A 27,013-nucleotide genomic window follows, 5' to 3' on the forward strand; every position below is an offset into this window, starting at 1 on the left:
CTTTTTTTCTGGCAGAAGTCCTTCTGCACAGGCAGCACCTGCACGATCAATTTCATACGGGAGAAGAGATGTTTGATGTGGGAGTCGACATTGTCGCAGTCATCACCAGCAGTGAACCCTCCAAGTCGACAACGACCACCAGCCCTCCAAAACCCTCACCATGGCCACCTCTATCCTCGATGAGCAGAGACAAAACTTCCTCGCAGCCATAAAACAGGCAACAGGGAATGACTGGAAGGTCCTGGTATTGGACGGAACTAGCAAGAAACTGCTGTACAATGTGGTTAAAGAGGATGATGTTCTCAATTGCAACATTATCAACGTCGAGTTGCTGGAAGATCGTCGCGAGCAACAGCCTGAGACTGATGCCATATATTTACTGTCCCCTCTGCCACATATTGTTGAGCAGCTGAAGGCAGACTTGAGCCGTCGCAGGTACCGCAGAGCCTTTTTGATCTGGACTTCTACACTCCCCCGCTTCCTGGGCCAGGATTTGTTCAATGCCGAACCACGTCGTCAGCTCATTGCTAGCACTCGGGACCTGAACATCGATTTCTACCCTCGGGAGTCTCACGTGGTCACCTTTCGTGCCGACTGGAGTTTCCACGTTCTCTACAATCCGCATTGCGACAGCATGATCAAAGCCCATCTCGACAGCCTCACTCAGAAGATTGTGTCTGTCTGTGTTTCTCTAGGCGAGTACCCACTGGTACGCTATTTCAGACCTAGAAACGCAAATCATGCAGCCGCCGTTCTATGTTCTCATCTGGCCTCTTTTGTACAGACTGCTCTGGACGAATATGCCCGCGATCAGCGTAACAACTTTCCTCCGGCTGATTCTCCACGACCTCGTGCTGAGCTGATCATCACCGATAGAACCATGGATCTGATGGCTCCTTTTGTTCATGAGCTCACATACCAAGCCATGGCTATGGACCTCCTACCCATGCAGGACGACGGCGACAAAATCTCCTACCGTAACGTTATCCGAAGAGGGCAACCAGATCAAGAAGAGAAGGATGTGGAGCTCAATGAAAATGACAAGCTCTGGGTATCAAACAGACATAAACACATGAAAGACCTTCTAGTCGAACTCAGTAACGACTTCAAACAGTTTCAAGCCAAGAACTCTCAATTTGCTGACAGTGACGATCAGCCTGTCACAGTCAATACCATAAAGGACATGATGGCTGGTCTGCCTGAGTTCCAGGAAGGCAAGGAGGCATTCGCATTACATATCGATATGGCCGAGAAGTGCGCAAAGTTGTTTCAGGAAAGAAAGCTGATTGACATCTCCACGACTGAGCAATGCCTGGCTACTGGCATCGATGAAGATGGTAAGAGACCCAGAAACCTGGCAGATCAGGTCGTTCGTTTACTGGACGATGACAGTATAGTGCACGACGATCGAGTGCGGCTGCTGGCCATGTACATCATGTACAGAAATGGCTTGCTTAGAGGTGACATTGAGAAGCTGAGATGTCATGGTGAGCTTTCGCCTATGGATGGGGAGATGATCTACAATCTCGACCTACTAGGATCGAGGGTGGAACGACAACTGAAGGATAATAGTCCTGGATTCCAACCATTGTTTCCTCCGAAGGCGCAACAGGTTCAACCTGGAGACGAGGTTGACTTGACGCGGTTCCAGACTAATGTGCGGAGCTTACTCGAAGGCTTGTGCAAAAATACATTAGACCCAGGCGTATTTCCTCCCGTCAAACCACATCTCGACCACTCATCGACTGCTCAATCAACAACGTCCTTGCGCAAGCAGGGCGCCCCGACTTGGGCAAGTACTCGTCAGCAGTCTGGCAAACCAAGACAAAGGCTGATAGTCTTTATGGCTGGAGGAGCAACATATTCCGAAGCACGTTCTTGCTATGAGATCGCTCGCGAGTATGGCAAGGAGGTCTACCTAGCAACAACTCACATGATTACACCACGCTCCTTCACAAGGCAAGTCAGCCTGCTAAGTCGAAGCAGGCGTGAGCTTGGCCTACCTATGGACCGTGACCCGCCTAAGATGCCAGCGTGGATGTCGGAACCGCCTCCTGCTGCTATGCAGCCTAAACCACCGCAGCCGCAGAGTATCCCTAATGGAAAGCCGCCAGTTCAAACTCAGGCACAGCCACAGCCACAGGCACAGCCACAGCCGCCTGTAGCAGCGATGCAGAAGATGAACTTGGCACCACAGGGCCAGCCCCAGGTCAACAATCGACCCAGCTCGTCCAAGCAGGAAACCAAACACGATTCAAAACACGAGCCTCCCAAGAGCACTTTCAAGACGCCAGCTGAATTGGCCAAGGAGAAGGCGGAAGGCAAGAAGGAGAAAAAACATCACTTCAAAGTATGGAAGAACTGAAGCTATTTAGACAAACACAATTCTCGTTCCAGCACGGCGTCCGGCGTTGGAACTCAATGTATGCATCTTGTGTTCTGGGCACAGTACTTTTTGATCTGCCTTAGCGATCTAGCCGTTTGAACCCAGATATTGGGACAGATCTGGACCATACAGTGATTGGCGTAGCTTTTCAGCACGCCGACTTTTCTCTTCTTCGATGCTCCTAACCTCTCTGGCGTTCAATTTGACTATCGGCTCTTCCTTTATTTTCTTTTTCTTTTGCCGTACGTGAATATCTGTGTCCTCGCTGGTAGCATACAGGCCAAGTCCAGCACTATCATGCTTCTCTTTCGCCTTAATAGGAGCTCGTATACCTTCCTGACGTGCACCTAATCCTCGTCTGCTGTCAGGATCCCAGCCGTGGTCTTGAAGGTATCTCAGTCCAATATGCGACCTATCAAGATGAGAAGGTGGATGGGAATGCTTGATGCATATCTGATGTGCAATCGATGTGGCATGGCTATCGGCCTCTAGTAGTGGTTGACCACAGACATCACACACAACAGGTGTCTCACGCGTCTTGCTCTTCGGCTTCGACTCTGTGGCTGAGGGTTCGTCTACAACGTCAGCTTTCGAGCCCGGTTCTTTCTGCAACACAATAGAGAGGTATCTATTCCCAGCAGTGGGTGTGGCGTTGGTTTTCACTGTGGAGTTGTGGGAAGAGGCTGGCACGAACGCGACACGCTTTCTCTTGAGACCTGCGCCGAACACGCGCTGGTCGACTAGCGGGACGAAATACTCATCGACATCAAACTTGTCGTCAGACATAGAACTGGTAGAGTACCGCGATCAGAAGTGGTCAACAGCGTGCTCCAGAAAGGTGGCTCAAGTTGCACTTGCAGGCACAAATTCGGGCTGGTCCTAGCAACGTCATTGCCTGAAGGAAATTGAGTTTCAGGCACGAAAGCACTTGAAGACGTGAGGATTCCGCACCCCCACGAGCCTAAGCCGGGCTAGTCGCAGGTTCAGATAAACTTCTTGAGCACGAACTACTGCATTCAATTCCATCTGACTAGTAGTCGCAAACATGGTCGTCCCTCTGCTGGCGGAGGGCTTTGGAAGAGGTATCAGCAATATCCCGCACCTTTTCACGATCGCGAAATCCACCGCGATCATTGGCGTGGTATACGTACTCAAGACCTATTTCGGTGGAGCAAAATGTCTCTCCGAGCGGAACATGCATGGGAAGGTGGTAGTAATTACGGTATGGCGAAACACTGGCGCAGGAGCACATCTCTAACAGGAGCAGGGAGGAGCTTCAGGCATCGGCGCACAAACCACGAAAGAGCTGGCCAGTCGAGGAGCACAGATCATCTTACTCACCCACCACGAACCATCCGACCCGTTCCTGGTAGACTACATCGATGACCTAAGAACTCAGTGTAACAACGAGCTGATATACGCCGAGCAAGTCGACCTATCTTCTTTACATTCGATCCGTATGTTTGCCACGAAATGGGTAGACAATGCTCCTCCACGAAGATTAGACACCATCGTCTTGTGCGCGAACGTGATGACACCTAAATGGGGCAAGAGCAGGACTACCGTAGATGGTGTCGAAGAAGAATGGATGGTCAATTACCTTTCCACCTACCATTTGTTGAGCATCCTTTCGCCTGCTATTCGAGCACAGCCACCAGATCGAGACGTGCGAATTCTATTCAGCACATGCAGTAGCTACATTGGAGGCACTCTTGATCTGAGCAACACAGAGACAAAAGCCAAATCAGGAAGTTGGGCTCATTCAAGAACAAAGTTGGCTGTCATGAACTTTGCCCACGCTTTTCAAAAGCATCTCGATGCATATGAGCGACCTGATAAGCAGCCAGGTAATGCTCGAGCTCTTGTGGTTGATCCTGGCTACTCTCGTACTCCTGGAATGCGAAGGTGGCTGACCGGTGGCTCATTGATTGGACTCTTGCTCTACCTGCTAACGTGGCCTATATGGTGGCTCATTCTCAAGTCACCTGTTCAAGGCGCTCAAAGCTTTCTCTTCGCAGTCATGGACCCTCAATATGGTCAGGGCCTAGGTGGAAAATACATCAAGGAATGCCGTGAAATCGAACCATTGAGACCGGAGGTCAGAGATGAGGTAATAGCTGGAACGCTGTGGGAATTTTCCGAAAAGCAGATCGAGCGACTTGAGAAACAGGGTGCCGTTCAACGTGCGTTGGAGAAGAAGGAGAAAGAGAACGCAGCCAAGCAGGGTGTTAAGACGACCGATGCAGGCAGCAATGGAACAGCCAATGGGAATACAGGTGATGCAAGCCACAAACAGCAGACAGCAGGTTCGAGGAGGAACAAGAAGCAGAAGAGCTGAACGATTTTGTCGCTAAGGATACGAGTACGTGACAGTGTATCTGCCTGTTGTGCTTGAGATCCAGGCTGCCTCGAAACCCTCGCCACAGTCAGACGATAATATGAAAAAGCGAAGATACTGGGTTCGTTATATAAGAGGGCGAAGCTCGTTATTCCAGAGGATCTCTCTCTCTTTGACATATAGCCCACACAAGCAGAGCCTTCCCACAAACGTACAGCTCATCGCCACTACCGAGAAACTGCTGTCAATCTTCACCGTCCTTGTGCAGTATCGAATCATGGCCTCGGATACTCCAAACAAAGTTTCGGGCGGATGTTTGTGTGGTGCTATTCACTACGACATTCTGTTCAAGGATGAAGGCAGTTGGCCTCCAATGGTAAGTAGACCTAAGCGTTGCTTCAGTCCAACTAACCTTCCAGGTCGCCACCTGCCAATGTAATATGTGTCGGAAATGGACTGGCTCCCTCGTCTCAACCAATCTTATCGTTAAGAAAGCACAGGTATCACCTGCATGGCCCAGCTTTACAACCCTCAAGGAGTATCAGTCCAGCCCTAGCTCTAAGCGAGCTTTTTGCTCTGGGTGTGGAAGCGGTATCGCGTGGTTCAGCGATGATATGCCTGACGAGGTTGTCGTATTCGTGGGCACTCTCGATGAAGAATACTTGATGGGCAAAGTGATCGAGGAAACAGCCAGAGAAACCGAGCATGGTAAGGAGTTCGAGAGAGCTCCTGCATACGGGAGAATCCTCGCAGATTCATCATCGGCGGGAAACCTTTACTGGCAGAACGCTGTTGTTGGCATAACTGACAACCTGCCTGGACCGAAATTCCTGCAGCACTTCTTCGACAAGGTCCCCCTATCAGAATCGGTGGAATAGATAGTCATAGTGGACGCTCGCTCGTGCAATGGTTTCTGCTTGTTGTGGAAATCACCGGAACGAACTTGAGTCAACAGAGCCTGATATCTCATACACGGAGATTCGCCAATACACTCTACAGCAGTACACACAACTTGCAGCCATATCTTCACAGAACTCTTTTACCTTTCCGCACAATTGTGTCAAACTGCGGCCTGCTTCCGCAGTGACTTTCTCCATACCCCACAGAAGTACACTCCAGACGATCCTCAGCACATTACTCGACATTTGCCGTATCTGCAGCGCCAATGACCGGACTTGGATTTGTGTATATATCGACAACAGAATTCTCATCATGATATATCCATTTGCTTCTCACATCGTTCACCTCGGGTGCTGCTCTCGGTTTCGTCCACCATAACCTAGTGTTTTCCAGCCAGGGTTTAAAATTGTACAGAAACGATCAATCTCAGGCCTCACATTTATTCCTCGATTGAAGGAAATAGCTTCCGTCTAGGCTTCAAAGAAATACAAATTCTTACAAAGCAGCACATTCAGTGGCCCGAAATTAGTGTCGTGGACAGCTTAGGAAGTCGCAAAAACAAGAACTCCTGCCAACGATGGCGATCGATTCGTTACTAAAGTCAATACTAGCCTACTCAATTAGTCACCCTTTGCTTTTCACAGTCTATGCTTTCACAGCTTGTATTGTGGGCTATGTTACAATCACAGAGTTCCAGCGGGCCACAGTCCGCATACCAGGCATCTCAGGTCCTGTCGGTCTTCCAATGATTGGGAATATCCACCAAATCCGAACCAACGCGGCAGAGCAATACCGTCTATGGGCTCAGCAGTATGGTCCAGTCTACCAAATCATGCTTGGCAATGTTCCCGTCGTTGTCATCAACAGCGCGGCATCTGCCCGGGAAATATTCGGTGCCAACTCTCAGGCATTGAGTTCCAGACCAGAGTTCTACACTTTTCATAAAGTCGTCAGTAGTACTGCGGGGACTACAATCGGCACTTCACCCTTCTCAGACAGCTTGAAAAGGCGACGCAAGGGAGCAGCGAGTGCACTCAACAAGCCGAGCATTATGACTTATATTCCACATATCGATACGGAGACAAAGGCATTTGTGAAGGAGTTCCTTGAGTATGGTGCGGCAGGGACGAAGCTCGTTGATCCCATGCCGATGATTCAGCGTCTAAGCTTGTCGCTTGCGCTGACCTTGAATTGGGGAACACGTATTGCCTCACAGTCTGATGATCTCTTCGACGAGATCACCTATGTTGAGGAAGAGGTGTCGAAGTTCCGATCCACTACTGGCAATTTACAGGACTACATACCTATCTTACGACTCAATCCGTTCAGCGTTGGCAAGTCAAAAGCTCGTGAGATGCGACGAAGACGTGATGTGTACCTTAAGCGCCTAAATGATGAACTTGATGATCGTATGGAAAAAGGTACGCATCAGCCTTGCATCCAGGCCAATGTTATCCAGGATAAGGAGGCCAAGCTGAACAAAGAGGAGCTTACCTCTATTTCTCTTACCATGTTGTCTGGTGGTCTGGATACACTCACAACACTGGTTGCGTGGTCTATGGCTCTCCTTGCAGAGCGTCCAGACATCCAGAACAAGGCTCTCGAAGAGATCCGCAAAGTCTATCCGCTGGAATCAAGCATTCTCTGCGATGAGAACGACGACCAGAGCATACCCTATATTGTAGCCCTGATCCGGGAGTTCCTCCGCTTCTACACCGTACTCCGTCTATCTCTCCCTCGAGCCTCGGTCAAAGACATCCGCAGCTCGTTCAACAAAGGCGCCATCATCCCTGCGGGCACTGTGGTCTTCCTCAACGCCTGGTCCTGCAATATGGACCCCGAAGTCTGGGGTGACGACTACCTGACCTTCCGCCCAGAGCGCTGGCTCGAGCAGCCAGATGCACCGCTCTTCACTTACGGTCTTGGTTACAGGATGTGTGCAGGGTCGCTGCTGGCTAACAGGGAGATGTACACCATATACCTACGGTTGATCAGTTGCTTTGAGATCCGGGATGTGGTCGCTGAGGATGGTGGTGCTGTTAATACACATCCTGTGATGGGCGTGCAAGATCAGACTCAGCTTGTTAGCGTGCCGAAGAGATATAAGGTTAGGATGGTGCCGAGAGATGAACAGCGTCTGGTCGAGTCATTGGTTGGATTTGAAGGGTAGATTTTTGGTAGAAGATGTAGTTTTTGGGCATCCTGGTTCTGAGATTTGGGGCTAATAACTGAAATCTCGTTTTCTTTTACTATCGTTGTTCGTTCTTGCTCGGACACTTCTGCTAGCAATGAGCCCTCCTCTTGACGACAGCTTTCAGCCAGTAAAGGTAATAGCTCAAAGAGGCACATCCCGGACAATCTAGAGCACAGACGAGTAGAATGGATATGTTCCTTCCCCACATCTCTGACCGGGAGATTTCGTACCAGATGCTGAAGATGTACGAAACGGAAGGCACGATGCGTTGACCAGTCCTTCTGTTGTTCAGCGGTCTTTAGTCCAACTCGCTGTCACAAAGCCCTTGTAGTTGCATTTGCTAAACTTCCCTCTCATAAACTATCCTCACCTTTGGGTTTCAATTGTCCTTGGATCGCAAGATCAGTGCTTTCTATGAGTAGAATCTCAAGCTTATCGAAGGTCCAATACTGTACGTCCGTTTTCCTACAAAGCAGCCTACAATGCCGCCACCACCCTTTCGAGCAGACCAAGTAGGATCCCTCCTCCGACCTCAGGCCCTGAGAGACGCCCGCAACAATGAAGACTACACTGTAGTATACACACGTCAAGTATCTGACAGCATCAAAAAAGCCGAACAATCCGCCATCGAACTCGCAGTCCACGTGCAAATCACCCGCGACATCTTACCCATCGTCAATGGAGAATACCCACGAGCCATCTACTTCTCCGGGTTCTTCGAAAACCTCCACGGAATGATCGTCTTCGACGCCCTGCCCGTCCCAGACGCCTTCCGCACAGACTTCCCCACCACAACAGGTCTCCTTAAATCCTTCGGCCTCAAGACTCGAGCAAGCGTCATTGCAACCAACAAAATCAGCTTCAACCCAGACTCACCGCCCTACCTCTCCGAATGGCTGCAACTGCGCGATTTGTTACCAGACGAAACGTACTGGGAAAAGACCAAAATCACCATCCCGGCCCCTTCCTACCAGCACATCCAGCTCAAGCCTGGGGCGGCATCCACGCCCGACTCAGGCTATAAAGACGACGAGAGCTATTTCCGCGACCTGGCCGCCTGTTACACAAAGACAATCGAGACACTGTACGACCACGGCTGTCGATACGTACAGATCGATGATCCGCATTTGACCTATTTCTGCGACGAAGGGTTTCTGGCCGGCTGTGCCAAGGACGGAACCGATACCGACAAACTATTAGATCTGTACATAAAAGTATATTCCTGGATATTTGAGCCGATAAGAGGGAGCAGTAAATATGCTGATCTGAAGACGGGAATGCATCTGTGTCGCGGCAACATGCTGGGGAGTACGCATTGGGTCAGTGGTGGGTATGAGAAGATTGCGAAGAAACTGTTTAATGAGACGGAGGGGATTGATACTTTTTACTTAGAATTTGATGATGAGACGAGGGCGGGTGGGTTTGAGCCGCTGAGGTTTCTGCCGAGGGGGAAGCATGCCGTGTTGGGGTTGGTGAGTACGAAGACGGCGGAGATGGAGAACAGGGAAGTGCTTGTGAGGAAGATCAATGAGGCGAGTAGGGTGATAGCGCAGGCCTGGGGCGTAAGTGAACAAGAGGCACTTGTTGAAGCGCTGGCTATTAGTCCACAATGTGGGTTTAGTAGTCATTCTGCCAAGGGTGGTCTGGGTATGACTCGGGAGAAGCAATGGGAAAAGTTGGAGCTGTTGCGGGATGTTGCTCGGAAAGTGTGGACAAGCTGACTGAATGTTTTGTGAGTAAGCGATTTTTGTTGGCCGTCACAAGGATGACTATACAGGTATGCCATGACGGTGGTCCTGTGCTCGCCTCAGCACGCCCTGTATATGTTGTCTCTTCGCTTGTTCTGCCACCTGCGAATAGCCGCCTTTTCGAGTCGGCCTAGATAGCCCATTCCTCTCAGCAAACCCGCTTGATTCGCTTGTCCTTGCCGGAGCGGCCACCGCACGCTCCTTAAAGATATTCTTAACCGCTCCCAACACAGGCGGCGCCTGAGCCTGATCCTTCGCAGTAAGCCCAATCACCGCCCCCCGTTCTCTCCTCCCATCTTCTTCCCTCCTCTTCTTCTCAAGCACTTTCCACGGATCATCATCCTCAACCAGCCGCTTCTTCCCTTTCTTCCCCGTCATCCTAACACCATCCCACAACAATTTCTCCTCCGCAAGTTTCTCCTCATTCTGCTCAGCTTCCTCTTCCTCTTTCGCATTCAGTTTCGCTTCCGTATTGCGCCATTCGGCTTGCATCCGAGCTAGGCGTTTATTGTGCTTGGTTAGGTGTTTAGATTTCTTCTCTTTGGCGAGTAAGTCAGCTGGAAGCGATGTGTTGGGGTTGATGTTGGATTTGGCGAGGGAGGTTAGTGGGAGGGACTGGTCGACGCGGATGGCGAAATCGGTTAGGGTTTCGCCTGGTTGGATTTTGGGTATGGTACTGTTTGTGGAAGGAGGATCGCTTTTAGTGGCAGTTTCTGCTGTAGCTGTCTCTGAACTCTGCTGCTTCTTTTTTGACTTCTTCGCTGGCTTGCTGCCGTCGTCGAGGCCACCGCCTATCTTTTTGCCCTCCTTGTGCCATGCCATGAGTCGCGCAAATGTTTTGGGCATGTCATTGGAGTCATTTTTGCTGCTCTTCTTGCGGTTGCTCTTGCCGTCGTTGAGTTTCTGCCTTTTGCGTGGTGTCAGGAAATCTTTTGTTGGTGCAATGACTGGTAATGGTTTGGCCTTTGAGGATGGTGGAAGGTCGAAATTGGACTTGTCGTCTTCTCGTTTGCGTTTGTGCTTTGTCGGCATCTTGCTTGAAACGATATGTCAAACACCACAGTCCTCTTTCCCAAGTCTCATTCGTGGACTTTTGGACTTTTCGATAGACTAGAAGTCTTCAGGCGTTAAGGCATGTATAGAGTCACGAGACTGTACAGTTTGTTCACTAAGCCTGAAAGACACTAGTGTGCTAAATGAGCGCCTTCCAACCTTTGTTTGTCGCGATCGATACCAACATCCACGGCTACTTTTCTACTCATCACCCAAGCATCGCGTCTCATCGCAAAGATATATCAAAGACCTTTACATGTTGTAAGATACCATAAGCGACATATCCACAATGGCAGTAGTAACTAACATGCCCCCAGCTCTGGACTTCTCAACGACATCGGCGGCATGCCCCCAAGGACAGCCAGGCACGCTGCTGCTCCTATGGACGCGCCTCCCATGATGAGTCCCCAATTCGATGAACATGAACCAGTAGTAAACACCACCAACAACGCGTCCAGCGGCAACGGCGGCGGCATCAAAGACGAATACCGCATCCCCGGCAAAGAACCCTCATCAGCAATCCAAACATTCACCATCTCCGACGAAGATGGCATGGACATATCCTGCCAATCCCGAGGCTCAAACTTTTCAGCTCCAGACTCGACCGTTCTAATCTTCACACATGGCGCGGGCGGCGGCCTCGAAAATCCAGCGACTTCCCTGTTCGCCGATGGCTACGCCGTATCAGGACCCGTAGTCTGCTTCCAGGGAACCATGAACCTACAATCACGCGTCAAGGCTTTCGAGACCGTGCTCTCTAACCTCCAGGCTGAAGAGCCGAGACAGACGTTCGCTGTCGGTGGTCGTAGTCTGGGTGCTCGGGCGGCCGCTAAGCTGGCTCAGACACATGAAGAGGTTAAGAAGCTTGTGCTAGTGTCGTATCCGCTGATTAGTCCTAAGGGAGATAGACGGGAACAGCTTCTGCTCGACTTACCACGAGACAAGGAGGTTCTCTTCATCATTGGGTCCAAGGATACGATGTGCGAGATTAGTGATCTGCAGCAAGTCCAGAAGAGAATGCAGGCCAGGTCGACTTTGGTTATTGTTGAAGGTGGTGACCATGGCATGAATCTGCTTGGCTTGAAGGGTTGGGAGAAGATTCAAGCGGTGGAGAATCAGCGGAGGCTGACTGGAACCAGAGCTGCGGAATGGGTGTTAAGCTCTGCTCCTGTCATGGACGGTTCGTATCTGGTAGAAAGTGCGAATGGGAAAGGATCAGGTATGAAGCGCAAGTCGAAGAATACCGAGCTTTACGCAGATAATGGCGAGGTAACTGGGGAAGCACCGCAAGGCACGAGAAGCAAGAGGCAGAAGAAGTCGTGAGTTGAACTCGTTCTAATGACACATTTTGCGTATGAAGAGTCGAAGAACAGGAGTGCAATGCTGCAGTTATGCTAATGAGACATACTCGATCTTACAATGTCCTTGTGGACTCTATTTCAGTCTTTTCAAAACCCTCCGTTGGGGTGGATCAGGACCTTGGTATATCCTTCAATCCTCTTGTCGAACTTTTCATATGCCATCTCAGCATCGTCGATGTTGATCTCGTGGCTGACGACGAATGATGGCTTGGCTTTACCACTGATGATCAGGTCTCGGAGGTATCTGTTATATTGCTTGACGTTACACTGGCCTGTGGCAAGTGCAAGACCCTATACAGCAGTCAGTACTCATGATGCTATTGAATGTAACGATTGCTTTCTCCTTACCTTTTCAAATAGTTTTCCAAAGCTCAGTGCAATTCTTCCCTTTGCGGCACTCTCGTCTGGTGCGCCAGGATCTGTTGGGACGTAGAGACCTGGGATGCCGAGGCCACCACAAGCTCTTGTTACCTTGATCATGTTCTCGAGGACAATGTTTGGTTCTTCCTTCTGTCCTCCCTTGACGACTGCCTGGTAGCCGACGGCATCAACTGATCTGTCGACCATGTTGCCGCCGTTGGCCTTCAAGATCATCTCTACGGCGTCGCCCTCTTCGAAGTTGATGGCGATGCAGTCGATCTTCTCTGCTGCCTTTAGCCTCTCTGGTACTCGGTCGACAACGAAGACTTTGCTGGCACCTCGGAGCTGAGCGGAGTAAGCTGCCATCAGCCCGACTGGTCCGCCACCGAAGACGGCGACAGTGTCACCAGGCTTGAAACCTGAGAGAGACACGCCGTGCCATCCTGTTGGGAAAATGTCTGCTAATAGAATGAAGTCTGCTTCATGCTCTTTGCCTTCTGGCAGCTTGAGGGCGTTGAAGTCAGCATATGGGATTCGGATGTATTGTGCCTGACCACCACGGTATGGGCCCATGGCCACGTATCCATAGGCACCACCAGCAAAGCCTGGGTTGACTCCTGTGCAGAATGCAGTGTATCCCTCTTCACAGTTTCGGCAACGACCATCAGCCACGTTGAAAGGCATGACAACTCGATCTCCTTTCTTGAGAAGTGTGACACCCTCACCAAGCTCTTCGACTATACCCATGTTTTCATGGCCAAAGGTGATGCCTGGCTGTGCTCCAGTACGGCCTTCGTACATGTGAAGGTCACTGACGTGTGTTAGCTCTGACAGGCTGGAAGACACAGCACTTGAGCTCTAAAGAGCTGGAGTTGGTCTAGGGAATGCTTACCTGCCGCAGATAGCTGCTGTTGTAACCTTGACGATGACATCGTCGGGATGCTCAAGTTTAGGTCGTGGGACGTCCTCAACTTTCACCTTGAAGGCGCCCTGGTAGTTGACAGCCTTCATGGTCGTCTCTGTGGTTGTAGACATGACGGGCAAGGAGTTCGTCTTTTCGTGCTTGAATCTCGGAAAAATCACAGCCAGAGTCTGGTTTGAAGAATAGAGGTTGAGGAAGCGCAGGGCATCAAGTCTTTGTACGAATCTCTCTGCTGTCTCCTACCCCCTCCTGCGCAACAGTATTCCACCAGATGTTCCAGAACAAAATCGTCTCATCTTCCCCGCGTTCTGTGTCGAAATTGCGTAGAGAGTGCATATGTATGCTCCACCAAAGGTTGTCACTGTACTTCGAGACGCGAACAGTAGCGGAACACATGTCTCGATCTGGAGGCTAGAAGCCAGGGGTATTGACCACATGTTGCGGGGATGGTTGCTTTGCAGTTGGAGGTTTTGACTTTGCAAGGATGTCAAGACTTGGTTTCGAGATGACCGTTGGAACCACTACCGAATTCACCGAGATATTACGTGGACGACATGTCTTGCAACTGCAAGAATCGTGCCATTGTGGTTGGCAACTTCAGTCTTCACAATCAGAGTAGGAGTAGGCTCGGTCGGACTGGTTCGAGACCTTGATCTCAGATCGGGGCCCTTCCATCCATGATTGACACAAACGACCATTGGAGATTTTGACAAGTAGAGCAGTTAGCAGAAGCTGTGCATAGCATTGCATGGAGTTCGCGGGGAGGTTGGTTATGGCTGTCGTTGATGTTCCCTCTGATCACGAGATTTCGCGTCCTGGGCGATGCGACATCGGTATGTTAAGTTTTGTTCTGCTGGAGCTTCGGCAGTGAGAGCAACCCTTTGCAGAACGCAAGCTGGGTTGATCGTGGTGACAAATTACTTTGAGGGGAAGAATCGACTGCAAGCAAAGTCTGCGACGAAGCGAGTATGCGGCAGCGGATCGTAGCTTGATTGCTGTTTGGCAGTTGCTTCAGGTTCATCGCGGAAGGTGCTATGCAAGAAGAAGCGTAGCTAAGGATGGATCTGCCAGCTCGTTGCAGGGCTATGCCCAATTTTGGCATAGTGTCTCTGTTTCTATCTACAGTACTGTACTCGAAGCAGCCAGAAGAGTACCAGATTCTTTCCCCACAATGGTTGTATAAATCAGACGTTGTAAAGTGTGTAGTATTGTTGTCAATTGTAGGCATTCGCCTTCGTGGCCGCTCTTGCACCTGCAAGTCCAAAACATAGAGACTTCAGGCATAAGACGATATTGTCGTCACGTAAGCCCATCTCCAACTTCAAGTCAATACTGCGCGCGTGAAACAAGCCAATATCGCCGTAGGATAAACCTTACAGCCATAGCAACCGACTTGCTCCTCTTCTTCGTCAGTCCTCAGATACTATCAGCACCACCAGCTGTAGTGGACGATGCCTTGAACGCAGGAAATCTCAAATAACGTGACCTTGTTCTTGACGAACACTAGGGAGAACACTCCCTTCTCCCCTATGGCGACCAGTCATCATTCAAGTGAGTCTCAGCTGCTCTTAAATCGACCAACCTCTCGACCTCGAACGTTCTAGAAACCATATCGTGCTTGTCTTGCTTGAAGCTGTATATGTTAATCTAGCGAGTTAGTAGGTCTCCAATAAATGTTACAGAAGAACTCACCTTCTTAAGACATTCCTGAGGTGAAGTCAGCATCAAAGACCACCAGATGCAAGACTCGACCGTGACTGTATAGTTGTCGCCGTGGTTACGATGAAGACATGCGGCCAGCTTTTCGAAGGTCTTGGGTTGTATGGCCTGTAGATTCCGATCATCCGGGTCTTCCGCGACCGCATTTTCCTCATACTCTCGAGGATCCCAGTCGACATAGCCCCTACGAGCGCGTTGATGAATATGAAAGCTCCGCAAACCAGGACAGGCAAGTGCAAGACCTTTCCAGTGTGGTTGAGTAGATAAGGCGTATGACGAGACCTCGTTGAACACAACTTCTGTGATGTGTCCACGCAACCAGGTAAACTTCGAATGCTGTGCCAGCTGTTTGACCACACCTTTTACACTCACCTTCTCTTCAATTGTCAAGGTTCGTGGCCAGATCCTATCCCGAATATATCTTGAGTCGGTGAACATCTTGCGGCATACTCGTTCTGGAGCCAGGCTTGGTATGGTACCCTTTGCTTGTGCCATGATTGATTCCTCGCGGCATTGGTGCGCTACATTCCATGTGCAATCGCGACACGAGCCTTGTATACAAAAGTCAACGTCCTGCAGATGATGGGTGTAGATCATGTCCTGAACCTCTTGCGGTAAATCAAAGAATCTGAAAGATGATTTATCTCGAATCCATAAGCTTCGGTCTGCAGCGCGCCCTAGAATCATGAAAGGATCTCGTATTGGTAGGGAAGAATTAGAGGCTGCTTTGATAGATCTCGGAGTCGACGCCTGTATCTCTTTCTTGAATAACAGAGTCATGGTTAGAGGGATTGTGGGCTAGTGTGATCAACTTGGTACGAAAAGACAGGAGTAAAGAAATGCGAAGGAAAGAGCTGGGTAGAATTATGATAAAGAGGTAAATCAGCTAGAAGGTCTGCATCCCAACGCGTGGACGCGTTTCTCGCGGTGCGGATGCAAACGCAAGAGGTGATATCGCGCGCAAAGCGGAGAGAGGGCTTCGAGAGCAGACTGAGATTTGTAGGAACCATTGCACTTTGATACTGTGTTTCGTGGGAAGATCAAGTATTGTGCCAGGCATTGTGGGTAGACGCTATTTCCATGAGTAGTGATGGGGATGACAGAGTAATATGGACCGGTTTCTCATTGAAGCGCATGTTGTAATCTCATAGAAGATCAAGTTCTTGACAATACTATGTCTCGACTCTCAAGAACTAGAATTGAGTGTGGTGGTGAACTTCCTCAGCTCTCGATGATCGTCCACGCGGTGAAGGTGGATACGCGGAACTTTCTAGGCAAGAAACGACATCATAGCACAGCCACTTGGGGTCAACTTCGCCGCTGCAATTGAGTATTGCCCGCATACGCAACCTGGACGGCGTGACTGGTCACCAGTACCTGCATGAACAGCCCAGCAGGCAGCCTCATTTCAAACTACATATTCCACTCTTTCATCTTTACCTCTTCCTTGTTTGTTGCAACAACAATCGCAATCTACTAGCGACGCACAGTACGCAACGACAGCAATCATGTCCGCGGGTGACATCTTCCTCGGCCTCATCGCCATCATATTCCCTCCTGTCGCAGGTTAGTAATCCACGTTCCGCCTCTACACTCAAACTAACAATTACAGTATGGATCAAAGCAGGCCTATGTAGCGCCGAATCCCTCATCAACATCCTCCTCTGCATGCTCGGCTACCTACCTGGTCTCCTCCACGCCTGGTACATCATAGCCAAGAACCCTGAATTCGAATACGAAACGGTGCCAGATAGCGAAGCCAACCAGCAAGGTGGTCGCGTCACCTACTACTATGTCTCTCACGAAGGCAGACCACAGCGACAGCCGCAGAGACAACAGAAGTCAAACTACGGTACACAAGCACAAGCGCCACCTGTACCGCAGAACAATAGACCAGCCAATGCCGCTGGACCGAGTACAGGCGCTGGTAGCAGTGAAGCTGCTGCGCCACCGAGTTACGATGATGCTGTGAAAGGTGATCATAAGGTGCAGAGACAAGAATAGACTGCTCGCAGAGCCAGTGGGCTTGATGAGATCGACGCTGGACCTCCTCGCGTGCTAGGGCTGAAGACCACTTTAATGCACAGAACATACACTGTATTGACGTCTTGCAGACGAGCTGTCGCTCAACAAAACTGCGCCACAATTAGAGCAGGGCCTTGGTCATGTTTTACGAGTCAATGCAGCGAGAGATTCTGTTTGGTTACGAGCGTAGGAATGGTGTCGAATGGAACTGCATCAGCGGCATTATTATATGATTGAAAGTGGTTTTTGTTGTTACATCATATTATTACAATGCAAGCAGTCTTGCTAGGGTATCTCACGTGTCATTAGTCATGCACCATATCTCATATCTTCGTGTGTACAATGTACAACCTAATCCTTCAGACAACTTCATCCAGATGTACTTCCTCACACTGTGAACTCCGGGGCATGAGTCATCTTCGAAGAAAACGCCGCCATATCTCGAAGCGAAAGTGATCTTGAACTCCGCCAATGCACAAAAAGAACAGTGATATACCAAAGTACCTCATTTCTGAATCCTTTCCATTCGCTTGCCATTTACTCCGAACTCCATTCGCCGTCGCAGAACTATGACCGTCTCCTCAGAGTGCTCGCGATCTTGCTTTTGATCGAGCTAAATACTCCTTTGCTCTCTCCGTCCTGGTCTCGAGCACTACCGATGATACCTGAGACATCGATAGAGCTAGTACCGATACTGGAAGTTGTGTCTTTGGAAGACATCTCTGCTCGTGTATCCTTGTCGCCACGGAGTAGCGTGGCGAACCTAGCACTTGCTCCGCGCCGCCATGATCGCTCGGGCTTGGCAGAGGCCATCAAGCGTCCTCGACGGGACGACGCGTCCACCACAGTCGAGAACTGAGGCAAAGCAGTTATATCAGGATCTGTATAATCTGTCTGCCATGGTAAAGATGCACTCTCTGGAACATCGTCGACATGTGCAATAGGATGCAGAATGATAGCCTCAGTCCAGATTGGAATGTTGGCATGTGCTGATGGCTCATATGGCAAGATCATGTGCTTTTGAGGTTGATGAGCATAATATTCGTCGAGATCGCTGAACTCCTCATCACAAGGAGAAGAGATGATATCGCCCAGGATTCTCGAACGAAGACGTCGAGGTAGTAAGTGACCTAGGAGACCACGGTTCGATGTCACACTAGTTGGTCGGGCAGGGTGGGTCGGCGTTGTCGCCGGTAACCTATCCAAATCAGATGATAGTGTATAGCTTGGATAGATTGTAGCTTCACCAATCTCACTACCACTGTCACTACCAGACAGTACCATTGGTGGTGGGGGTATCGAAGGCTCTGCAATTTCTTCCATTTCCTCGACGATCGTTGGTGAGCTTACGATGGGGGGCATCGTACCAACTCGAGATTTTCTTTGTAGATGGGTACGCACGGCTGTGGGTGTGCGTAGTGGCGCAAAGATGACCTCGCTACTGTATTCCTCCCGCAGAGGTTTCTGGCCGACTTCTGGAGTACCATTGAAGGCGCGGTATTGAGCATTAATCTCTGCCAGAGACTTAGGTTGTTCGACAATTTCCGGGATGTCATCAAAAACATTCTCATCTTCTTCGAAAATTCGAGTCAAGGCAGCAACTGACTGTTGCACTTTGGTCTTGTCCTCATCAACCTCTTCGAGTATGTTGCGTAGATCCCAGCTTGCCTCGGAACGTGGAAGATGCGCCTTGGGCTCATATGACTGTCGTGCAGTCATTTTTGAGAACCCGCCGAGGAACGGATCGGACCAGGATCGATGGTTCTGCACGATCTTCCTCACACTTTCCGGTGTCTCAGGGACATCTTCAGGCTCAGACCCAGTCTTCTTTAAAGGCGTAGCTGGTGACTCAATAACCTGCACTGTCTTCACAGCGAATGGTGTCGACGGGTGAGACACAATTCGCTTGACGTCTGGAGAAGGCACATGTGAGAAACCCTCATTCTCTTGGTCTTCAGGGCACAATTCCTCAGAATCCATCGCTGAGGAGACATTCGAAGACGATATCTCAGGCGTCCGAATCTTGTGGAGGCTTTCATACTCGTCCGCCACAGTCATGTCACCAAAAAGATCCTCATCAGATAGACGCTGCTCGACAGTCTTGGCTGCATCGTCGTACATCGCCTCGACTTCGTGCCAAGGCTGCTTCTCAAGCTCGTTTACTGTGGGACGATCTTCAGAAGCCTCGAGCTCTTGGGAAGCATATCCATCGTCCACGATCCCGATTAGACCTGGGGTCTCGACATCCTCGACAGGCGCACATACTGTGGGCAACGAGCTCTGTTCCTGCACCACAGGTTGTTTCGTAGCAGCATACAACCCCTGGTAGCCGCTCAATCGCTCATCTCGCGACTGCTTAATGGTTAATCGCTTCACGCATACCGGATGAGCAAGCATGCCAACCACATAAGCAGGAATCGTAAAGTATTGGACCTTGAGCTTTCCAATAGGCTTGCATGAGCCCTTAGAAGGGCTATCTGACCAACAGATAGCACAGAACGGCGTAGAATCGGAGCTTGCTTGTGTGATGTCTGATTCCAAAATTTCATCGGGATGCTGTACAATAGCTTCCACAAATTCCTGCTTGACGTCGTTGTCCTCCTCTTCTTCCTCGTCTAAATCAGCCCAGGACTTGATAGTTGGACGAAGAAGGATGTTGTTGCGCAACGTTAATGCTTTTTCATGCTCGACCTCAGCCTCGATCGTGGACTCAGGTGTGTACGAATGGCGCAATGGAGACGACTTCGGTGGTCTAAAGCCACTTTTCGCTTGGGAATGCAAAGGAAATAGCTTGCTTCGTGCTGCACGGATAGCTTTCCATTCAGTAAGATCGTCGTTGTACGCAACCTCGATAGCAGTATTGAATGCAGTCTGATCTGGTTGCTCTGAGCCCGTCATAAGCCCGTTGTACACGGTGCAGCATCGTGGGTAGTAGTTTGAATCGCCCTGATCCTCGAGCGGTGAATCCTCATCAGGGTCATATACGTCGTCTACCCATGTGCCATAGCCTTGGTAAAACTTCGAGACTTGGCCAACTGTCACCTCGCGGATCTGGTTCGCGGACAAGCCTTTGATCGTAGCATGGTCTTCGAAATAGACCACAGGGTCTATGAAGAGAAAAGCTTGTTGAATAGTGACCGGAACCCGCAGACTATCCATGTCGTCCCGATATGACAAAGCCCCTTTCGGCATCATGTTGATGATGGCCAGAGACAACGAAGGATCAGTGTCGCTCTTGCAGGGCGCCGCATACCCGAGAAAGCTGAGATGATGGTACAGTTCGGCTGAGTTTTGTGGCAATTCGTCCTTATTGTGCTGCGCCGTGGTCGATTCCAGTTTCAGTTGCTGTTCGGAAGGTCCAAATTTTGTTTCCTGAGGAGATGGATGTGACTCGCCATGCTGAAAGCCGCAGACGGGCCCAAGATTTTGTAGTTCTTCAAGCAAGACGCTCAATTTAGCTGAGCTGTCGAGGCACTTGCTTGGCCCTTCCTCATCTTCTGGGAAGATGGTGTCGCGGTCCCAATCGTCTAGAAGTCGATGAGGAGGCCGTATAGGTTGTTCAGACATGATAGGTACGATAGGGCTGTAGTCTGCTGTCTCACAGTCCTCAAGGAAGTGTTTCTGCTCTTTTGACAAACTATAGTTTTCACAGCTTGATACTTCAGAATATAGCTGGTCGATGGCATTATGGATGTGTTGTCTGAAGACGCAGAGAAGCAGCCATAATAAGGGCCTCACGGGGAGGACCTGTCGTAGCTGTAGCCCATACTCCGGTACTGGTGCCTGGCGCTGTAGAGTCTGAATATGTGCTCTGAGTAAATTCGGTGGAACCGCAACCGTAACGCTCGCATATGGCTGAGCATGTGCCACGGGTGCTAGCGCTATTGAGAGTAGGTCCACATATTGTACCAAAGCTGAACCCTGCTCCTGCTTTGAATGAGTACTATCGTTTTTGTACTCCTCGTCTAGCTGCGATTTTGTGAAATGGCTGCCTTGCCCTCGGTAGAATAACGAAGCCTTCGGGTCAAGTCGCTTAATCACTGCGTTCCCAGCATCCTTCTCTTGTAAAGGCGCAAACTCTTGAGCGAATGGATTCAATTCGCATCTGATGAAACGTGCTGGTGATCCTGTAACAAAGTCTTTGGCCTTGTAGTTCATCGGAGGAGTCAGCAGGAAAGGGACAGCTAGAGGATTCAAGGTAGACACAAAAGTCTGTTGCATTGTTGGCAAGAAGATCGACGATTGTGAGTCAAGTGTTGTGCTTGTAACACCTACCATTTGTGATGAAGTCGACGAGGTTAATAGGGTCGATAATGTCGATGATGTTTCTGCCGCTATTGATGACATGTTGAGCGTCGCAAGTGCTGCTGGCGTGAACGCTATAGCGAATGGACTGAGGCGTGATGTGCTATTGATACTGGCTGCTGGTTTGAATGTCAACGCAAGAGGGTCCAGAGAAAGCTTCGCAAACATCTCTACTATTGATGTGTTTTGGTCTGTCTTTTTATCTGACTTGGTCTGTGGGATATTGTGGTAGAAGTCTTGGACAGATGCTTGAAGATGGGTTGTAAAAGATGTTGTAAGGTGTAAATGTAAAAGTGGAAGAGAAGATTGTAGAGATGCAGAATGTTTTTGACACGCTTCATGCGACGCAGATTCAATCGAATAGTGCCACAGCAACGCACTAGTAGAAGTGTAGATGGTTGATAATGGGCCCCGTTTCACTCCCTAGACAAACGAAACGACGCACGAAGGGGTGATATTTGAGAGACGCGCCATATCTATGGCAACGTGGATTTGACTGTCGCTTCATTATCTTCGTGAGTGATATGGCTCGCAGGGTAAGACGCGTGTCGGGCGAGTGACGATCACTGATGGATATTTTGCTTCTTGCCTTGTCGACGTAGCAAACCTATATAAAAGCTGTACGCAATTGCTTGTGTATTGCTCGAGGAAGACTTGACAAATATCGTTTCAGCCGCGATACTGATAGCCATATTCAATCAGGAACGATCTCGAGGGCCAGAAGTTCTTGGGAAAGGTCTTCGTGCAATCTGAATATATATTTGTATCGGCGAAAGTACCACAAGCAGTAAGATATGAAAAGATGGTCGCAAAGCTCATGGCAACACTGTTGGCCAGAGGTTTTTAGACCGTCCATGGCTGCTGACGAGTGGTAGGCCGGATGCCGTGTCATTTCAAAGTGTTTATGATGACTCTCATAGTCACCTTCCAGTATCCGACATTTGACGAGTCGTTTGGCTTCACCTTAGTCAATTTGCAGGCAGCTATTGCAAAAAGCAAGAACAGAATGCCAGCGAGCCATCTCAACCCTATTCATGGGTTTTCTTAAAGCCATCGCAGACTGAACACAAACAGGGTCCTCTTCGTTGGTACCCCTCATCTTGTGAGCAAGGTCGGCAGAAGCTCTGATAATTGTTTGCCAGCAGAAGCTTCAGACCTTGTTGCCCTACTTGGTTCGCAAAGAGCAGTGGGCAAACGAGGCTGCTGTCAGCTCTGTGCTGAAGTCAATCGACGGCGACGTTGCGACGTCGATCCTCCGACCCCCCTTGGCAGGGGTTTCGGCGCTCTTTCCGCACTGCACCGAAGCTGCGACTCCGAGAAAGCATCTCCAACTTTGAGTCCGCATTCAACACACTGGCAGCAAGATGAAGCAATGCTATCCACATGCCACTAATATTCCATACAGGCTGATAGCTGTAAATGTTTTAGCGAGTCGCTTTGTGCAATCTTCTCACCTGTTCGATGCACTCTTTGCGCTGTCTGAAATCCTATCCAAGCACGACCCGTGCACTCTTTCTACCATCCCACTCTCGAACTTCCCCACAAACAAACAGTTACCACGAGCTTGCAGCTCAGCTTACAGTTCTTGCTAGATCACTGCCAAATCAGGCACTACGATCCTTCAGCCAGCTGCGCAAAATGTCTTCCGCTGCGAGCAAACGCCTGGAAGGCAAGACTGTCCTGATTACAGGCGCCTCATCTGGCATTGGCAAGTCAACAGCTCTGGAATTCGCTCGCACCGCGCCCAAATCCCTGAAGTTGATCCTAACTGCACGACGAATCGATGCTCTCAAGGCTTTGGCAGAGCAGATCAAGAGCGAGGTTGGGGACGGCGTCCAATGCCTGCCAGTACAGCTGGATGTATCGAAGCCCAGCGAGATTGTATCCTGCATCTCCAATCTACCTGCCGAGTTCAAAGATATCGACGTACTAGTCAACAATGCTGGGCTGGTAAAGGGTGTAGACAAGAGTCCTGAAATCAAATCAGATGATATCGAGGTAATGTTTGCGACGAACGTCACAGGTCTCATTACCATGACTCAAGAGGTAATGAAGGGCATGATGAAGCGTGGAGAGTCAGGGCAGGGCGATATCATTATGATCGGGTCCATTGCTGGCAGAGAAGGCTATCCTGGTGGTAGTATCTACTGCGCAACCAAGGCCGCTGTGCGGACGTTCACAGATGCCTTGAGGCGTGAGCTTGTCGCGACCAGGATCAGAGTACTTGAGGTCGATCCTGGTCAAGTCGAGACGGTAAGTCACAACGGTGAACAACGGCAGTACTTTCCTTTTGCTCGCTTCCTCGTCTGGTTTTCATGCTGAGATTGAGTTTTTTCCCTTCTGCCAAATGTGGTCGAAAGAGTGGCTGACATTATCCACAGGAATTTTCCGTTGTCAGGTTTAATGGCGATAAAGCCAAAGCGGACGCTGTGTATAAGGGAGTCGATCCACTGACGCCTGACGATATCGCCGAGGTCATTGTCTTTGCAGCCAGCAGGCGAGAGAACGTGGTCGTCGCCGACACGTTGATCTTTCCCAATCACCAGGTAAGGCAGAATCTACAACTCATAGAAAACTTTAAGCACTAACCAGTCTCTCAGGCTGCAGCAACAGTCATGCATAGAAAGTCATGAAAACAAAATTAGAAAGTGTTTGCTGTTTGAAAGCACTAGAAGATGCTGCACAGATACCGTGACCAGGAGCGCCACAAGTCCATGCGAAGATTCCCAGTACTAAAACGTAGATTTTGATATGCCTACCACACTGTGCATACTCCCGGCTATATCTCGCTTGCGCGGCTGCTGTCTTCGATCCTAAACAAAATGCAACCGTGCATGTCAGACTGTGTGACTGAAGGTCGCGAATGTGGTAATGTGTCCTGAGAAACGAAGACTTTTTGGTCCCAGCCAAACAAACATACACCCAGCGGAAGCACCTCAAACTCCAAATAGCCAACTCAATTGTATTAGTTTTTTTTGCATTTTTCAACTTCTCTTCATGCTACATGACTGTACACTTTCCACAGCAGCCAGCCTGGTCGTCCGGGTCGCTCGTATCGAACTTGTGATTCGGTGTGCCAGAAACGGGCTGTGGCGGACCATACCCTGACATCTCTCGGTTATATTTTCTGATCTCTCGTACGAGTTCGTAGAAGGCTCCTTCTACGTTGATTCGTTGTTTTGCCGATGTCTCCATGAACTTGCAGCCGAATGATCGTGCTAGAGCCATACCCTCCTCTTTTGACACTACCCGATCCTGCTCCAGGTCGCACTTATTGCCAACAATAATTATCGGAAAGTAATCTTTATCTTTAACCCTTAGTATCTGCTGTTGAAACGTCCTAATTTCGTCGAAGGATTGTTTTGAATCGATGGAATATACCAGGAGGAATCCCTCTCCTGTGCGCATGTACTGCTCCCGCATAGCAGCGTATTCTTCCTGTCCCGCTGTATCCAACACATCTAACAGGGCGACCTCGTCGTCAATCACACATTGCTTTCGATATGAGTCTAGTTTGAGATTAGTCGCATATACGAGCCAGAATGGTATTGACTAACCTTCGATAGTGGGATCGTACTCATCGACAAAATGGCTTTGTATTAATTGTATGGTCAGGCAGGACTTTCCCACGCCTCCGCCTCCAACAACCACCAGTTTGTATTCACGTAAAAACTGTAGAAGAGGGGTCAGCATAAAGATCTGGTAGACCAGCGTGGAGAAGCTGATGAGGTAGTACAAACCTTTGAGGCCATTCTGACAGCCGTGGCGCACCTTATCTACCCTGTATACTGAGAAAGTCGCGAAAGAAGAAACTCTGTTGAATTATTCTGATTGCTGGTTTCGAAGGAAGAAGATGCGTAGGAGTTCCGAAGGCGCGAGTGAGCGACAAAGAGGTAGGCTGCGGCGGCAAGGACAAATTTGGCAGAGAGGGGAGTTGAGGTACTGAGGCGTCGGCGAATGATTTTGCAAGGAAGCACTCGGACCAAGCAGTCAAGCAGTTGGCGCTGATGATGGGCTTTGATTTTGTGGTAGGAAGTGTACGGAAAGCGACCTCCGTACCGGTATGTAGGTGCGCAAGTAAGACCAGAATCGATAAAAGAACGTTTTGTGTCAGGCGCAGTCGTATACGGCGTCTATGTGGTTACTCAATGCAGAGAAGCTTGCGAAAGAATCGTCCTTTGTGGTGGTACAAAAGTCTGGAGGTAGGAGCAACCTTCCCAGATCTAGTCAGACAAGCCAAGGTATCTGGGATGGTGATCCTGGGAGCGCTGATCAGGGCTGAATGGAAAGATGGAGAGCCAGAACAATGTTTGGAACTTGAAGTGGTTGGTGCGTAACCCTGTCAATCCCAAGTCGAAATCCGACTCGAATACGGCAGATATACAACAGCACCAGGCACGAAACTGCACAAACCACTGCAGTGTTTGAAGAATTTCTAGAAGGAAAACTCAAGATGGGGTTGGCTCTACTATACGAGCACCCTCCTGATCAGAAAGAATTATGTTCGGCGATAAGCGTGCGAGCCTACGCCGTATCAGTCTCTTTTGCTTCTGCGGCTTCTCCTATCGCTACCTCTTCTATCTGTCTTGTTGGAGGAAGCCAGCACTGTTTCTTGCAGTAGATGTAAACATCCTAGAGCATTATTCCTCAACATCGACGTCCCAATAACTGGCTCGACTGGTAAATTTCCGAACCGAACGCAGCACTAATGCACATATGGCATTACCGTTAACAAACAATGTTCCGGAATACCACTAGCACCATCATGCATCAACAATACCGGATCCCACAAGCACTGAATAGCTGAAGGTCTTCTATATCGTCAACAGCTACCTCAATATTCGATGGTTGTGAGACCTCATAGTACCAAAATGTGAATTCGCGAGAAAGCGAATGTCAGAAACTGTGGAGCTCGTGGAAATAGCGGTACCCCTATACAGCGCTGCCATTTTAACTGTTATCCTAGTTACTTTCACATTCTCTTGACGAGGCGACAATGAGCCAATCCGCTAGGCCCAGGATAACGCACAATCCACCCATCACGAGCTTGTGTGCTTAGTACGGCACCCATGCAACGGACGAGGCTTTCACCCGGCGACTTACAGCAACCACATTCTCTGATTTGCTAACCAGACCCATGGGTGCCGCCTTCCAAATCCGCGTCATGACGCGGTTCGAAGCCCCCCCGGACCCATCCTGCAAGCTCGGCGGCATCACTGGAACTTTGACTGCAACCTCTCCCACCACAAGTCTTTGACATTCAATTCTGCCAATGTAACATCAATACAGTTTTATCGACTATTGATAACAGGTGCGGTGATGTGCTCAAAACACACGATAGAGAATACCACGATTTGTTCCAGACGCGATGATGGGAAATGATTATGATAGTTTCTTGACGCCACTTCAATCTGCATGCCAATCGACGGCTTGTGACTTCTCGTCTACAACGCGCAGCAATCACAAGACTAATATTTTACGTCGTGCCAGTATCGTGTACAGTATTGTTCGGCTTCGCGAGTCATCGATTTTTCTCCGGCGTCGATATCTACGGAGCAAGCTATGAAGCAAGCACTTCTAGATCTCATGGACTCGAAGTGCTGCTCCCGATGTTTGACATGAAGTTTTCAATTGTCCTATCAATGCCTTTTCATGCTCTTTAAGCCGGATCGAACGAGGTAAGTACGGATATCAACAACCAA

The 27,013-nt window shown here is 49.6% G+C and overlaps 13 protein-coding genes across 13 annotated transcripts; 8 read left to right on the top strand and 5 right to left on the bottom strand.

The window, feature by feature from the left end:
• Positions 1 to 160: 160 nt before the first annotated feature.
• Positions 161 to 2,365, top strand: sec1 (syntaxin binding protein 1; the record flags this gene model as incomplete). The annotated part of the gene is made up of 2 exons (XM_064897436.1): positions 161 to 709; positions 785 to 2,365. 2 exons carry the CDS (start codon positions 161 to 163, stop codon positions 2,363 to 2,365), a joined length of 2,130 nt encoding a protein of 709 aa, XP_064756386.1.
• Positions 2,366 to 3,431: 1,066 nt separating this feature from the next.
• LTR64_003074 (uncharacterized protein) lies at positions 3,432 to 4,724 on the top strand (the record flags this gene model as incomplete). The annotated part of the gene is made up of 2 exons (XM_064897437.1): positions 3,432 to 3,608; positions 3,654 to 4,724. The coding sequence occupies 2 exons, from the start codon at positions 3,432 to 3,434 to the stop codon at positions 4,722 to 4,724; spliced, it is 1,248 nt and encodes a 415-aa protein (XP_064756387.1).
• A 277-nt stretch (positions 4,725 to 5,001) lies between these two features.
• LTR64_003075 (uncharacterized protein) lies at positions 5,002 to 5,602 on the top strand (the record flags this gene model as incomplete). The annotated part of the gene is made up of 2 exons (XM_064897438.1): positions 5,002 to 5,100; positions 5,144 to 5,602. 2 exons carry the CDS (start codon positions 5,002 to 5,004, stop codon positions 5,600 to 5,602), a joined length of 558 nt encoding a protein of 185 aa, XP_064756388.1.
• A 599-nt stretch (positions 5,603 to 6,201) lies between these two features.
• Positions 6,202 to 7,794, top strand: LTR64_003076 (uncharacterized protein; the record flags this gene model as incomplete). The annotated part of the gene is made up of 1 exon (XM_064897439.1): positions 6,202 to 7,794. One exon carries the CDS (start codon positions 6,202 to 6,204, stop codon positions 7,792 to 7,794), a length of 1,593 nt encoding a protein of 530 aa, XP_064756389.1.
• A 506-nt stretch (positions 7,795 to 8,300) lies between these two features.
• On the top strand, positions 8,301 to 9,539 carry LTR64_003077 (uncharacterized protein; the record flags this gene model as incomplete). The annotated part of the gene is made up of 1 exon (XM_064897440.1): positions 8,301 to 9,539. The coding sequence occupies one exon, from the start codon at positions 8,301 to 8,303 to the stop codon at positions 9,537 to 9,539; it is 1,239 nt and encodes a 412-aa protein (XP_064756390.1).
• Positions 9,540 to 9,587: 48 nt separating this feature from the next.
• Positions 9,588 to 10,598, bottom strand: LTR64_003078 (uncharacterized protein; the record flags this gene model as incomplete). The annotated part of the gene is made up of 1 exon (XM_064897441.1): positions 9,588 to 10,598. One exon carries the CDS (start codon positions 10,596 to 10,598, stop codon positions 9,588 to 9,590), a length of 1,011 nt encoding a protein of 336 aa, XP_064756391.1.
• Positions 10,599 to 10,875: 277 nt separating this feature from the next.
• LTR64_003079 (uncharacterized protein) lies at positions 10,876 to 11,942 on the top strand (the record flags this gene model as incomplete). The annotated part of the gene is made up of 2 exons (XM_064897442.1): positions 10,876 to 10,880; positions 10,937 to 11,942. 2 exons carry the CDS (start codon positions 10,876 to 10,878, stop codon positions 11,940 to 11,942), a joined length of 1,011 nt encoding a protein of 336 aa, XP_064756392.1.
• Positions 11,943 to 12,067: 125 nt separating this feature from the next.
• LTR64_003080 (uncharacterized protein) lies at positions 12,068 to 13,375 on the bottom strand (the record flags this gene model as incomplete). Its single annotated transcript, XM_064897443.1, has 3 exons — positions 12,068 to 12,271; positions 12,329 to 13,151; positions 13,233 to 13,375. The coding sequence occupies 3 exons, from the start codon at positions 13,373 to 13,375 to the stop codon at positions 12,068 to 12,070; spliced, it is 1,170 nt and encodes a 389-aa protein (XP_064756393.1).
• Positions 13,376 to 14,789: 1,414 nt separating this feature from the next.
• On the bottom strand, positions 14,790 to 15,476 carry LTR64_003081 (uncharacterized protein; the record flags this gene model as incomplete). The annotated part of the gene is made up of 2 exons (XM_064897444.1): positions 14,790 to 14,909; positions 14,955 to 15,476. 2 exons carry the CDS (start codon positions 15,474 to 15,476, stop codon positions 14,790 to 14,792), a joined length of 642 nt encoding a protein of 213 aa, XP_064756394.1.
• Positions 15,477 to 16,489: 1,013 nt separating this feature from the next.
• On the top strand, positions 16,490 to 16,985 carry LTR64_003082 (uncharacterized protein; the record flags this gene model as incomplete). Its single annotated transcript, XM_064897445.1, has 2 exons — positions 16,490 to 16,547; positions 16,594 to 16,985. The coding sequence occupies 2 exons, from the start codon at positions 16,490 to 16,492 to the stop codon at positions 16,983 to 16,985; spliced, it is 450 nt and encodes a 149-aa protein (XP_064756395.1).
• Positions 16,986 to 17,573: 588 nt separating this feature from the next.
• LTR64_003083 (uncharacterized protein) lies at positions 17,574 to 21,353 on the bottom strand (the record flags this gene model as incomplete). The annotated part of the gene is made up of 2 exons (XM_064897446.1): positions 17,574 to 21,218; positions 21,282 to 21,353. 2 exons carry the CDS (start codon positions 21,351 to 21,353, stop codon positions 17,574 to 17,576), a joined length of 3,717 nt encoding a protein of 1,238 aa, XP_064756396.1.
• Positions 21,354 to 22,949: 1,596 nt separating this feature from the next.
• On the top strand, positions 22,950 to 23,944 carry LTR64_003084 (uncharacterized protein; the record flags this gene model as incomplete). Its single annotated transcript, XM_064897447.1, has 3 exons — positions 22,950 to 23,564; positions 23,693 to 23,857; positions 23,912 to 23,944. 3 exons carry the CDS (start codon positions 22,950 to 22,952, stop codon positions 23,942 to 23,944), a joined length of 813 nt encoding a protein of 270 aa, XP_064756397.1.
• A 367-nt stretch (positions 23,945 to 24,311) lies between these two features.
• On the bottom strand, positions 24,312 to 25,063 carry ras1_1 (RAS1 protein; the record flags this gene model as incomplete). Its single annotated transcript, XM_064897448.1, has 3 exons — positions 24,312 to 24,820; positions 24,869 to 24,983; positions 25,052 to 25,063. 3 exons carry the CDS (start codon positions 25,061 to 25,063, stop codon positions 24,312 to 24,314), a joined length of 636 nt encoding a protein of 211 aa, XP_064756398.1.
• Positions 25,064 to 27,013: the final 1,950 nt, after the last annotated feature.

Source organism: Lithohypha guttulata, assembly GCF_036872675.1.
Source record: "Lithohypha guttulata strain CCFEE 5908 chromosome Unknown scaffold_2, whole genome shotgun sequence".
Lineage (NCBI taxonomy): Eukaryota > Fungi > Ascomycota > Eurotiomycetes > Chaetothyriales > Trichomeriaceae > Lithohypha > Lithohypha guttulata.